The sequence below is a fragment of the Procambarus clarkii genome, chromosome 67, assembly GCF_040958095.1.
Source record: "Procambarus clarkii isolate CNS0578487 chromosome 67, FALCON_Pclarkii_2.0, whole genome shotgun sequence".
Taxonomy (NCBI): Eukaryota; Metazoa; Arthropoda; class Malacostraca; order Decapoda; family Cambaridae; genus Procambarus; species Procambarus clarkii.
This window is the reverse complement of record NC_091216.1, coordinates 5660925-5676303: the sequence shown is the minus strand read 5'-3', so window position 1 is coordinate 5676303 and position 15379 is coordinate 5660925. Positions and strand designations below refer to the sequence as shown.

Genomic DNA, 15379 nt, shown 5'->3' with positions numbered 1-15379 from the left:
GGTCCTCTGACACCTCCGGAGGGCACCTGATTGGTCTGGTCAGGTCTTGTTGACTTGTGAGACTGAAAGGTGCACAGCGGAGGGCTCCTTTGTTGACTTGTGAGACTGGAAGGTGCACAGCAGAGGGCTCCTTGTGTTGACTTGTGAGACTGGAAGGTGCACAGCAGAGGGCTCCTTGTGTTGACTTGTGAGACTGGAAGGCGCTCAGCGGAGGGTTACTTGTGTTGACTTGTGAGACTGGAAGGTGCACAGCAGAGGGCTCCTTGTGTTGACTTGTGAGACTGGAAGGTGCACAGCAGAGGGCTCCTTGTGTTGACTTGTGAGACTGGAAGGTGCACAGCAGAGGGCTCCTTGTGTTGACTTGTGAGACTGGAAGGTGCACAGCAGAGGGCTCCTTGTGTTGACTTGTGAGACTGGAAGGTGCACAGCAGAGGGCTCCTTGTGTTGATTTGTGAGACTGGAAAGTGCTCAGTGTTACGAACCGTACTTTATTGCTCGTGACACGTTACAGCGACAAATATATTTTAGTCTAGGGACATTGAACGACGCTGCAATCTAAAGGTGTGTCACCAGAATAAACCCATGGTTCGTACATGCAAGAATTAGCATTAATCACCCCCAGGAATAATTAATTACACATATAAACTATAGCGTGTATATTACAATAATATTTCAGTTAATTATCAGTATTATATATATCAATCAACCAATGGGCACTATCACATGTAAATCAAAATAAAATTATGTCTCCACAGACTAATATACTACAGCAAAACAATATATATATATATATATATAACAGCCACTTAACTCCTAGGTGTTTATCCTCCGTGAGTCTACCAGATGCTAATTAAATTCCCAGGCGGAGAGTCGCTTCTCGCTTCCTCACAACATATCGAATGACAATTTTTATTAATATTAATTTTACTTAAATGGAGCCATATAATGGGAATAAGGTAATCATTAATTAACTATATTAAAGAATGATCAGATTTACATGCATAAACAGAGATAATGTAGTTTAATACAGTTATATATTTATAAAAATAAAGAGGAAATTGCTGGCAACTGCCCAACATAGCAGGAAGTAAATATTTCTCACGGTGTTGCCAACGAGGTGACCAACTAAAACGGATTCTCACGGTGTTGCCAACTAGATGATCATGACAAAATATAACTTTCTCACAGTAAGGTCGACTAGATGATCATTACATAAAATATAATGGTTTCTCACGGTATGGTCATCTAGATGATCATTACCAAAAATATAATATATAAGCACATACAAGTAATGATATAATATATAAGCACATACAAGTAATGATATAATATATAAGCACATACAAGTAATAATATAATATATAAGCACATACAAGTAATGATGCATGGAACAAGTAAATTATTTAATATATATATACGTATCCAATAGGGGTACGTAACACTCAGCAGAGGGTCTCTTGTGTTAATCAGAGAGAGTTGGTCATCGTAGTAACACATGATTATAACAGTTGCTCTTCAGGGTGATAAAAGAGTATTTATTTATATTATGTAAGATAATAGAGATTAATATTACAGTAACTAACCCCCGTTGTCTCTCGTGCCGTGACCAGCAGTGAGGGGTGATCGAGGCACCAGGACAGCGCCGGCACAGCACCACAGGGGCGGGACATACACCAGCCCTGGTTCACGTATCACAATGTTCCGCTGTGGCTCGCTCTGGAGGGTGGTGAGCATGACGGTGTGGCTGTGGGCGGCCAGTCCACTCAGAGCCCGCGACGCCCATCACATCACCAACTACACTTGGAACACAGGTAAGTCCTCACACTTACGACAACGCCTCATGGTCTACAAATGTACAAGCTGAGCTAAACATATACAGTTTTCTCAACACTCTGTGTTTATCTGTCGTAAAACATGTCACTTTACCTGTTTTCATTCGCCTTTCTTACCAAAAAAAAATCATATAAAATGATACAAATATCATTTGTATACCCTGTGATATGTGGGTAACTGAGGGCTATCTTGTGGTACAAGGTAATCTAATCCCATACTGAGCAGTTAAGTTCGAAAGCGAATACCTCCAGGGGTCTGTTACCTCTAATACGTCCACAAATATAAATATGTAAATATAAAGAGCATTGCTTCCCCTTCCCCACGACTAAAAAATTCTTGGTATTCGTTGGTTTCATCCACGTGGAGGGAAAGCTGGGAGGGTATTGATCAGACACATGGCAACGCAATGTGTTGCCTCGCCATGTAGGGGCGAGGGTTGTCATGCTCAAGTTGGATGGTTTATATCTTTACACTACACACTGTTGACATAATTGTAACTGTATATAGGTCTGCAATGTAATATGTACACAAGAATTGCACGTATACTTGCTTCTGGGACTGATCAATGGAAGTTTCTTGCAACACACTCCACTGCTGCTACTCCGGCAATGTTGCTCAAAAAAGGTTTTTAAACACTGGTAGGAAAAGTCGAACTGTCATATGTCAGTAACTGAGGGTTAGCTTGTGGTATAAGGAAATCTAATTACATACTGAGCAGTTAAGTACGATAACAAAATACCTCCAGGGGCCTGTTACCTCTAGTACGCCCATACAGATATATTGTACCTGCATTTATATAATTTGTATAAAGCGAGTGACAATAACAAGTAAAGTAACATAGATAATAACGGCATCACCCGAGGCATCAACATAAAATGATAACCGCAATTTAAGGGTTAAAATACATTAAGTGAATTTTCTTATCCTTCACCATGATCATAAACAACCAGTGGTTCGTCCACTGGTCCTTACTTAGACCACACACAAGAATAAAACAAAATACCGCCAACAAACATTTGGCTAATAATGGATTACTTTCATGAGCCTGTAATATCCATAGCCGGCTATATCCATTAACCTGGATTGGATCAAAGAGGGCACTAGAACCTGCGCACATACCTCACATACCTTTGACGTCTGGGGAATCTCTGGCCAGTTCAGTGAACATTGTACCTTGCCATACCGCAAGTACTCATCTGCCATCTCTCCAGACTCTTGGGTATCCGTGAGCGCTTGTACATGAGGCCCCTCCTCTTGCTCAGTTGCTTCTGTCACTGTAGCCTCATGTTTTTCGTCGGGAGAAGAGTCAGCAGAATCTGTTGGAAAGCTCTGGATCTGTTGGGAAGAGGAAAAATTAAACAAGTTATATACTTTCAAATCTGCCTGTACCTGGGTATTAATGTGTCCTGCTGTCACCTCAGACCTTATTGCTGCTCCAGCTGGCTCGTCCACAATCTTGAGACGATCGTAGTTCCATCCTGTCGCCAAGTCGTTGGCTAGTACTACGTTTATCCCAGCTATAGGCAGGTATCAACTACTGCCAACGCACATCTGCCACTGAAGTAGGGCGAGTCTAGGTGTATTTGCACTAAGGGGTCAACGTACCTCGTCAAAGGAAACCCCCCACTAGGACAACCTTTTGCCTCCCGTCAACACTCATTTCCTCGGGTAACGAGTCTCTCACGATCAGGGACTGGGCTGCTCCACTATCTCTGAGCACTACAACTGATCTACCAGTATGATTACTCGTTACATACCCGCCTGAAGTGTGAGGGGCAAACAATCCTGGTCCTTCTCTACTAGTCATTAGACACTGGGTTCCCACTGGTGGTGTCACATAACCCATCAGCATTACTTCCCTATGTGGGCCGTTACTTCTTCTGCCTCGGCACATAGCAGCAACATGCCCTATCTGCCCACAAGTCCAACACACTACGTTCCTCCTTGGACTACGGTGTTTCGGACTGTTAGGACTAGTCCTTCGGGGACTACCTGGGGACGTCTTCATAGCACTTTGTGGGACAGATCTCTCTTCTTTTGGACGAGATTTGGCAAACAGACGTGGATGAGTCTTCGGGACATACCTGGCAGAGGACCGATGAGTTAGGATGTACTCCTCAGCCATAGCTGCTGCCGCACTCAAGGTCTCTACCTACTGCTCTTCTAGGTATGTCTTTAGATCTCCAGACAGACATTCCTTAAAGTCCTCCAACAAAACGAGCTGCTCGAATTCTTCTTTCGTTTTCACCTTTCGAGGTGCACACCACTCCTGAAAAAGCCGTTCCTTGATGTCTGCAAACTCGGTGAACGTGTGCTCCGGGTCTTCTTCAGATTCCTGAACTTTAGCCTATAAGCTTCAGGCACCAACTAATAAGCCATGATCACTACCTTCTTCACCTTGTCGTAATCACTGGAGTCATCAAGGGACCACGTGAAGAAAGCAATTTGGGCCTTCCCAGTCAAGACGGACTGTATCATGATAGCCCAATTCTCCTTTGGCCAATCCAAAGAGGCAGCAACCTTCTCGAAGGCTGCGAAGAACTTCGAAACTTCCTTTTCATGGAATTTAGGGACCATCTTTATTTTTCTCACCGGATCGAAACTACTTGTTTCCCTTGTTTCCCTCCTACCACCTAATCGTAGTACTTCTAACTCGTGTAGTCTTTCCTTCTCCTTTTCTTCTCTTTCCTTCTCCTTTTCTTCTCTTTCTTGTTCTTCTCCTTCTCTTCTTTCTTCTCTTTCCTTCTCTTTTTCTTCTCTTTCCTTTTCTCTTTCCTGTAATTCCAAACGTTTCATTTCCATTTCCTTCTCTTTCAAAGCCATTTCCTTCGCCATTTCCTTTTCCTTCATTTCCCGTTCTATTTCTAACTTCTTCCACTGTATCTCACGATTTATTTCTAAGGTACACATTTTGACAGTTAGAAAACTTATATTCATTTCACCCGCATCACTTTCACCGTCACTACCTTTATCTTCCTGTTCAGCGGAAGCCACCACACTTTCCTTTACACTCTGTGCCTTGCTTTCCTTCTTCTCCCCGGCCTTTAAGTGCTTATGGACCTTCGATAAGATCTCAACACGGGAATCACTCTCATGTATTTTGATCTCCAGATAGGCACTCCCTTGCACAAGTTCTCGCTTTCCCAGATATTTCAATCTAGCAAAACAGTTCTCCTTGTTCAGAAATTCCTGAACATCGTCCAGATCCTCAATGGTCGCTCTCTCGGCCATTTTATCAGCTAAGTGGAGCACGAACACTTAACACACCGCTTCAGTTGAGCACTTAACACACCGAGCACTGCACTCGCCAATACTGCACTTAATCACTCTGAGCACCGCACGTGTAACGTTCTAAAATAGCAAACAAGGGAATTATTCAAAGGGGATTGCACTACGTCACCACCCCTGTCAAACGTACTTGACAAGAGGTCGGATCCCGCTGGGGATGCCAATTATGTTATGGCCTTAATGGGACGCAACCGGGTTCTTTTTCTGGTGGTACGAAAGTTCTGGTATCCGGCCCCAAGTTAGTAGTACCTTTCAAGGGGTGAGCTCAATAATGCAAGTAAAACCAAAGGGGAAGGTACATTAAATACAACAGGTCGTCACTTTATCCATATATAATTATTTTTCCCATCACCATATATATATAAAACTTTTAAAAGGAAGTATTACTACACTATATGTACATCAATGACTCTCTCAGAAGACACTAAACACTAGGCAAAGCTCAGTCGAAGCAGCCATGTACCGTGTTTCCTCATCCGTGGTACTACTCTCCGCAGGTACTGGGAAACAAAAATGAGTCTACCCTGGCCACGGGCCAGCCAAACCACAATTCCACTAGGTGCCTCTTTGTGAAGGCCCCACAACCACAGTCTAGCCTGTTGCTGGCAGGTACCAATCAGCCTCGCTGTTGGGCCACTTCACTTGTAGATACTAGGGCAGTTGGCCCTAGGCAGGAGCTTCGTGCAACTCGCTGGTTACTCTCCTCTTTGGCACCTCAGTCAGTCATCTCTTTTATCAGCCAGCCCCGGGTATGGCGAATCCCGTCACTGCCACTCCACATGCAGACAGTAGAACACTTCACGGTCCTCTTCCGGCAGTGGCTCACTGCTTCTGTAAAGCAGACTGGTGTAGATACCTTGGCTGCCCTGGGTAGACTGACTGTCCTTGTATCACAGCAGCCCTATGTCGACTCTGTGAATACAGACACATCATCAGTACACTGGGACACTACATGGGACCACTAGGAAACATCACTTACTGGCTTAGACACATATATCCCAACTCCGCTTATGACAGATGGCGCTGCTTTGCTAAACACCACCTCACTAGAGGTCAGCACCAGCTACCTCACAAGCCGACTAGGACAGGAATCTAGCGCCTCTTGCCGGTATATTCCCGTCATCACTAGATGGCTTTGTCCATGTTGTTGGAGGTTTCGGGAGCGGACTCACAGATGGCGTTGACATCGCTGCTCTGTGCTCTGACGATGAACTTGGGTTCGTAACACCACCCTATCGCGAATTAATTTTGTATGCACTCTAAATTGAGGCACCAAGGTGGTGAACCACTGCCATACAGAGAGTCTCTAGATCTAGACATGTTCCTGCTACTGACATGGGTACTGCTAAAAGAAAGCCCTTTGCATGGGGCATCCACCACTCTGAGGCAGGCTTTCTCCTTTTCTGATACAGCATGCAGCATTGAGCAAAGCATCAACTATATTTTTCCACTATTTGACTGTCAGTGCGGAATAATGTTAGCGTTTTTTTGTTGTGTGTAAGTTGAGTGCTGGGGCTGCAGGGCACCCCACTGATTGGATCATTCAATAAAAGCAGGATTGTGTATCCCGAGTGAATCACCCAGAGGTCCTCATACGATTTATCTTGCAATGTTGTTTTAATCATAGGACAAGGAATGGACAAGGCTGGTAGTATGTCTATCTGTCTGTCCAAAGTTTGAGGTCAAACGCTAGAGGCTGGACACAGATGGGACACAACATGGGATGGACACCGGCAGGTCTGGGTAGTAGTAGGCATCCTTCAGTCTCTGAAGACTATGGAGTTGCGCCCTGACAGGGCGCAAAGCCTGGGTAGTTAGATGTGGAGGAGAAGCTGTTACCCATGAAGCAGGTCCCCCCTCTCCACGTTGCTGAAATTATCCAATAGAAAGGCAAATGCCAATACACATGGTTCCAGCAACGTCACAGGAGCTGCCAGAACGTGGTCGACGTCAACAACAAACTGCCTTAGGGGCTCCAACTCCGGATTTTTCCTCGAGGTTGACTCCTGAAGCCTTTCCCATAAAAGGGGTATGGCCGCAAGGCAGCGGAGGTTTAAAATCAGGGTTTTCCTTCCCCTAGGTGGGCTGCCTTCCCAGGCTATCGAGTCCCATCTACCCAGAGCAGCTGGTTTTAAGGCACTAGAGGCATGCCCTCGCGCCTTCTCCTGTCGGTAAAAGCAGTTCCGCCGGACTTAAAGACTAAGCCACCCATGCAGGCCAGGAGTTGGACTTGGTTGTCAGAGGCTATTGGAGACGCATGCCGTATAGGAGCATTTTATAGGTCATGGGAGCTCGTCCCCCATAACCACCCCCTGGCTATGACAACCCCTTGGAACCAGGTCTCTAACAGGTCTGGGTAGTCCTATGTTAAATGTTTTAAGTAATATGGAGTGTAATCAAGCACCTAGCGATTTTCTTTCAGTCAGAAAAGCATCATAAGAATCTGTCTCCTTGGCTAGCCCAGTAGGACAGTTGATTGAGCGACAAAGGCTCTTATCCCTGTGGCCCGTGTTCCCGCAGTAAGTCAACAAATTCCTTTGGAGATTTCAGGCTGAAAATGCAAGGGACATAAGGAGTCAGCAAGCTGTTGAGTCGCTTCGCCAGACTGTACATGGGTGTGGGTATCTGGATAATGATTGGCCGAAGTGGGTTTCCAGGCTTATGTGTCTTGACATTTCCATACGCGTATCCAGGCTTATATTCCCCAATTATCTTTGGCAGGTGGAGTCCGGATTTCTTGGCGTTCACAGTTTCGATAAATTCGCTGACCTTTGCCTTCAATTTGGCTGTAGTGTCCTTCGTTACCCTTTGGAATTTAGTTTGGTCAGAGAGAATGAGGTTCATTTTCGCCATATATTCGTCTTTTTTAAGAATGACCTATATTGGCGACTTGTCACCTCTTCTGATGACTATGTCCTTGTTCTCACGAAGGCTCTTAGCTACCGCTTTGAGCTCGGGGAACAGTATGGTGCTTAAGGGACACTACAGCCGAATTGAAGGCAAAGGCCAACAAATTGATCGAAACTGTGAACGCCAAGAAATCCGGACTCCACCTGCCAAAGATTATTGGGGAATATAAGCCTGGATACACGTATGGAAATGTCAAACACATAAGCCTGGAAACCCACTTCGGGCAATCATTAGCCAGATACCCATACCCACGTACAGACTGGCAAAGCGACTCAACGGCTTGCTGACTCCTTATGTCCCTTGCACCTTCAGCCTGAAGTCTCCAAAGGAATTTGTTGACTTACTGCGGGGAACACGGGCCACAGGGATAAGAGCCTCATTTGACGTAGAATCACTGTTTACCAAAGTACCTGTGAATGAAACAATCGGGATGATAGCGGACAGAGTGTATCGTAATCCGGCCTGTACTCCTCTTGACATACCAGAAAACATTCTAAGGAAACTACTCCAAGCTTGTACTAAAGAGGCACCCTTCTTGAGCCCGAATGGGCACATGTATAAGCAAGTAGATGAGGTCACCATGGGTTCTCCCCTAGGTGTCCTGTTTGCGAACTTCTACAAAGGTACCATCGAACAGAAGGTCCTAGTCGACATGAACTTGAAACTGGCCATATACTGCAGGTATGTTGACGACATTTTTACACAGGTACCTGATGTCAGACATCTGCAGGAGCTGAAGGAGGCATTTGAGCGGAATTCTGTGTTGCGTTTCACTTACGAGATGGAGAAGGATGGGAAAGTGCCCTTTCTAGATGCAACGGTCATGGAAAGGAGCGTAGGTTTCCACACTAAGGTCTACACTAAGGAAACAAACATAGGAATGTGCCTCAATGCCAACAGTGACTGCCCAGACAGGTACAAGAGGAGTGTCGTTAACGCTTATGTCGACCGTGCTCTCAGCCACAGCTCAGGATGGAAGCAAGTCGATGAAGAACTCTGTAGGGTAAGGCAGGTGCTAGTCAACAATGGCTTCTCCAATGGTTTCGTTGAAGACATCATAAGAAGGAAGGTGAAACGCCATGCAACCTCTGAAGAGACAACTAACACAACACCTGTACCCCCTATTAGACTATTTTACAGGAACTTCTTTTCTACAACTCATAATATGGAGGAAAGGGTCCTGAAAGATATTGTTAATAGAAACGTTATCCCTACAGACAAAAATCAGAAGATACAATTGACGATCTACTATAGAACCAATAAAACGGCCAACCTACTCATGAGAAACTCTGCAGACACAAAGCAGAACGCTTTAAAAGATACCAATGTCGTCTATGCCTTCAAATGCCCACTTGGGGACTGTAAGCCTCAAAGAATTCAGTATATAGGCAAGACAACAACATCTCTTTCCAGGCGATTAACGATGCATAAGCAACAGGGCTCCATTAAGGAACAAATAATCTCTTCCCACAACCAGACCATCACCAGAGAAGTCTTAACAAAAAACATGGAAATCATCGATAGATACTGCGATAGCAGGCGGCTGGATATCTGAGAGGCACTACACATTAAGAAGTTGACACCAGCAATCAACAGCCAATTAATGCACAACTATATTCTACCCACTTCAAGACTCCGCACCAATATAGAAGCATCAAGAAATATGGGCCAATAGGCCCTTTGCAGTTACTTCCATTCTTCCCTGTAACTTACAAAATATTATACCCATTGTTTCGTGTTCTGTCTTGTGTTGAAAGTTTGTTTTCACCTCATCCAAAATTGTTGTAACATATCACCTCACCCAAATGCAGCTATAAAATCGAAGCTGTTTAAACTCTGTTCAGTTATAGTTGTGTGTGTGTGTAAACTAAAGTCTTTGAAAATGAAATAAGTTTTACGAAACGCGTTCAAGTGTCGCGTCAGACTAGAAATAAAAATGAATTTTGGAGAATTGATTTTTCAGTTACCATCAACAGTGAAAAGAAATATAAAAAACATTGAGAAAATTCGTGTTAGAATTATTAATCTTACTTTTTCGGTCATATTTAATAATATATGTCTACAAGAAAAACTGCTACCAAAATATACTAATATATATATATATGCAATTGACGATCACAAAACACTGATCATTTTATGCCTAAAATCCACAGAGAAATATGAAATGAGGTGAACGTTTTGGCTTGTTAAAGCCTTTGTCAACACCAGACTGACTAGAGGAGAAGGGAGAAGGGGGAGGATATACAGGCCAACACCTGACCAACCCATCCCTAGGGAAAGAATTAACCAGAAACAGGTATAGCTTAGCTTAGAATGGTCAAAGAGGATTAAGCGGTCAGAGAATAAGGATGAAAGATTAAAGAAAAGCCTCATGAACACGCAATATATGAATATAAATTTATAATGAGACATTGTAAGCCTCTCCATCAGAGTTTTTTCTTAAACTGTTGTGCAAATTCTAAGCTAAGCTATACCTGTTTCTGGTTAATTCTTTCCCTAGGGATGGGTTGGTCAGGTGTCGGCCTGTATATCCTCCCCCTTCTCCCTTCTCCTCTAGTCAGTCTGGTGTTGACAAAGGCTTTAACAAGCCAAAACGTTCACCTCATTTCATATTTCTCTGTGGATTTTCCGTATATATATATATATATATATATATATATATATATATATATATATATATATATATATATATATATATATATATATATATATATATATATTATTAAATATGACCGAAAAAGTAAGATTAATAATTCTAACACGAATTTTCTCAATCTTTCGTACATTTCTTTTTACTGTTGGAGGTAAATCAAAAATCAATTCTCCAAAATTTTGATTTTTGATTTACCTCCAACAGTGAAAAGAAATGTACGAAAGATTGAGAAAATTCGTGTTAGAATTATTAATCTTACTTTTTCGGTCATATTTAATAATATATGTCTACAGGAAAGACTGCTACCAAAATATACTAATACATATATATATATATATATATATATATATATATATATATATATATATATATATATATATATATATATATATATATATATATATAAACAAATTAAAACAGGTTAAATGTTTGCTACATAGTTATGAGGTGCTATATTGAAACTTATATGGGGGGGGGATCTAATTAGAACATTGTTTGATCAGAGCTGACTCAATCACATTTTGTTTGACGAAACTCTTATTTTTAACAATACATTTCGTTTTATTGAAGGTGATAGAATAATCACATAAACTGGAATGTAAATACACTTGAGTGCTGGGCTGTACGAATAGCATATGAGTGTTGTTTTAAAAGTGAGGAAAAAGATTTACCAGTTTGTCCAATGTAAACAAAAACGCACTCATTGCAAGGAACGGAGTGCACGCAACCTAATACAGACGAGGGCGAGTTCCTAATTAAAATGGACTTAATGGAATTATTATTTTTGAACAGTGGGTCAATATTAAGTTTTTTTTGGGTTTGGACAATTATTTTAGTCCACGAAATGGGATAAAACCAGCGAGTTTTTCAGTTCTGATTTAGATTTGAAAGCATTTTTGTAGAACGTTCATTTTGCTTGCCCAAACACGACATCCATGAAAGATCTTGGGTACTTTAACTTCTTCCCAATATCATATATTTTTGTTATTTCTTTATAAAAAAAATCCAGTCTGCAAACTGTCAGGGCTTTGAGAATCATTCCAGAATAATGCCCGCTTAACCTGATTATGAAGATTTTAATAATAACGAACATATGAACATTCATTGGTAGGTTTCCTATACAGATTGAATTTGAAACTCCTACCGATACCATGACTCATAATGTTTAAAAGAGGCAGGACACCATTCTTTTCATTCGCACTTGTGAATCTAATTTACAGAACCAGCGAATTAAGCTGATTGAGAAAATCGGTTTGATCATGGTTAAACACATGGCCTTAGGCCAGTGGTCGGCAAATGGAGAATGACGTGAAACACCAAAATAAAAGAATATATTAACATTTAATAACATACATACAAATAACCAGGCAAATAAATTAAATAAAATGTGGACTCTGGCAACGCCCGGGGCTAGCCTCAGCTGGAATTTAATGGCACTTATTCGAACACAATTAATCAAAACATATTTCACGTTATGTGATTTAGAAAAACTTAACAAACTGTTAAGGTATTCAGAATCACGGGACGAGAAATAAGAAGTTTGTATTAGTTGTTTTCGTATAAGTAAACTCTCAACTCTCATGAGCATTGAAAATTAAAAAGTAATATTTACGCACATTAGGCTCCTCTGGCCTGCAAGTTCTTACTTTAGCCAAGATCTTTTAAATTGTTGCTTTCACTCTACAATCAATAATACAGTCTGCAAAATATATGTATAAATCAACAGTCATGATACTTAGTGATAGCCAACAGATGTATATATGTTCTTTGCAAAAGCCTCGAGTAGAACAGGAATATCGACATTTTAACTGGCGAGTAATATGAGCAACCTTCATGTTAAATTGACTGCTCCAAAACAACGTGAACTATTGTATCGCTATATTCCTGAGACCTTCCTTACTAATGATAGGTTGTTGATGCTGGGAATTAGGGACAACAATAGGTGTGATCGATGTATTGAAGTTGAGAATAATATGAATATATTTTATTTTTGTAAGCAAAATGTTGTTCTTGTAAACTGGATTACAGACAATCTTAAAGCTTTAAGTGGACCAAGCAATACAGTGGATTTAATGATGTTTTTAATGTTTCATATTAACATAAAATGCAATAAAATTAAGAATACATTAATTGTGCTACTTTCTGATTACATTTTTTGAGTGTGGATAGGCATGCAGGAGGGTTACTGTGTATGGATAGGCAGGCAGGAGGGTTACTGAGTGTGGATAGGCAGACAGGAGGGTTACTGAGTGTGGATAGGCAGACAGGAGGGTTACTGTGTATGGATAGGCAGGCAGGAGGGTTACTGAGTGTGGATAGGCAGACAGGAGGGTTACTGAGTGTGGATAGGCAGACAGGAGGGTTACTGTGTGTGGATAGGCAGGCAGGAGGGTTACTGAGTGTGGATAGGCAGACAGGAGGGTTACTGAGTGTGGATAGGCAGACAGGAGGGTTACTGTGTGTGGATAGGCAGGCAGAAGGGTTACTGTGTGTGGATAGGCAGGCAGGCAGGAAGGTTATTGTGTATGGATTGGCAGGCAGAAGGGTTACTGTGTGTGGATAGGCAGGCAGAAGGGTTACTGTGTGTGGATAGGCAGGCAGGAAGGTTACTCAGTAGACAAAATATTGCAGGTCTTGCGAGGCAGGATCAAGCATAACATTTGGGGTTTACGGTTCATGCTCTGTGATATATGTAAAATTGGTTTAATGAGAATTATATAAACTATATATAATGTAGTATTTCCCCTATAAATTGATGTATATATAATCTTTATATTGTATAATATTTAATAAAGAGAAATAAAAATATATTCTTGACCTCGTTCTCAAGGAATAAATTGACCGCTTTCACTACACTCATACCCGCACTGATAGTTCTCCCTACCGTCAACGTTTCAATGTTCCCTCGCCTGAGTCACGGAGACAGGGAGAGTATCCCAACTCTCTACCTTACTCTTCCCCTCACCCTCAGCGCTCACTCCTCCAAAGTTTGCTTTCAGCTTCGGCCCCTTCACTGAATAAGATGGGTCTCCAGACACCTGGTACTCTCACGCTGGCCCACTGGTCATTTCTTCTCAATAGCAGGACTGCATCTTGTTGTCTTCAGTGGTCACCTGTACTTTCTTGGTGCACTCGAACGTTGATCAGGATTGTATACTTCTCTTGGCCTGTTGCACAGAGGATAGGGAAGACTGCAAAGGAGCCGTCACTCAGCCTAGTCTCCTAGCACACATGGGTGATCACCGTGAATCTGGCTTGTTCTAGTCCACAAATTGTAGATCTTGTCCACAAATCTTCCCCCAGGAAGCTTCGTAGTGCCACTCCTCTTCAATGTGTCCAACCAAGACATTATAATCTCGTGAAAATCCTCGATTCCTTGGAGCTGCAATGGGCGCAACCTCATCGTACGACGATAGAGAATGTAGTGCTGCCTGCCCGCAGCCGTACGCGCCACTCAGCTGCTCCGTCACGTCATGTGAACTCTGGTCACTCCTGCCAATGGGGGACCAATCGCTTCTCTTCCATCCAGGAATTTTGGTTTCGATACCTCTCTGTTGGGAAACTCTCCACTCGGGCTGATGGTGTCCACTATCTTTCCTAACCGACTAAGCTAATGTCTTCTCACAGAAAATTATAACTAAATAATTAAAAAAAATTGGCTTCTTGCCTCCCTCCTGAAGTAAAAAAAAAAACATCTTAGATACTCTTACCTATCTACAGAGGGAGTATGACTCTTAACAAACGTCAACAGGTGTGTCAGGCGGTTGGAACCAGTGAGCAGCTTAGTGGTGTGAAATACTAAACAAAGAATGGTTACCCATAGATTGATAAGGGCCAAACCTTTGAAGCTGTGCAGGAATCATCTGCGTTATGCGAGTACGGGCTAATTATTGACAGCAGCCAATTTCTGATATTTTATATGAGACCAATGAAAAATCGTACATATTACTATAGGAATTTGTTTTTTAAAGATTCTTTGGAATCTAGTGTAGCTGGTGGGTGGTGGAAAAATTCGTGGTGGGAGTGTGAACATGGCCATGGCAAGCTGTTCTCAATTGAAATCTGACAATCCCGACTAGCTTATGTTCATCCCGTACTTCGAGTCTTTCAGAGCACTCCATATCGTTATCTCTCTCTCTCTCTCTGCTCGTTTTCAGTGTCTCACGTTTTCTGACTACTGTCTATTACTGTCTGCTTTACTATCTGTTTTTAAGTTTCTGCCTGTCGTTATCTTTCTGTGTTTCAGTTTCTAACTGTCTGTGTCATTCTGTGTTTCTGTTTCTGCCTTCCTTTGAGTTATCTCTCTCTCTGTTTTTTTTCTGCAGGTTGTTCTCTTTCTGTCTGTCTAGATGTCGCATTTATCCCTCTAATCTCTCTCACTCTCTCTCTCTCTCTCTCTCTCTCTCTCTCTCTTTCTCTCTCTCTCTCTCCCTCTCCCTATCTGTCCCTCCTCACCCCCCACCCCTCTCTCTCTCTCTCTCTCTCTCTCTCTCTCTCTCTCTCTCTCTCTCTCTCTCTCTCTCTCTCTCTCTCTCTCTCTCTCTCTGGAGTCACACTTCAGGGAACTATAAGCCAGATGCATCACAGAGGCGGACAATGAATGCCTGACATAAACATCAACTTGGGCGAGTTGTCAGCGGCAGGCGGCCCCCGGCCACTGTCTCTCAGGGTCCTGCCGGCCATTACCCACTGTCT

At 42.4% G+C, this 15379-nt stretch overlaps 1 protein-coding gene across 1 annotated transcript in view; it reads left to right on the top strand.

Moving 5' to 3' along the window:
* The first annotated feature begins 1614 nt into the window (after positions 1–1614).
* LOC123767801 (thrombospondin type-1 domain-containing protein 7B) overlaps positions 1615–15379 on the top strand; it is a 1125288-nt gene continuing 1111523 nt past the window's right edge. The window contains exon 1 of the mRNA XM_069310712.1: positions 1615–1811. Coding sequence (XP_069166813.1) covers positions 1697–1811 — 115 coding nt within the window. The 5' untranslated portion in view covers positions 1615–1696. The remainder of the gene's footprint in view (positions 1812–15379) is intronic.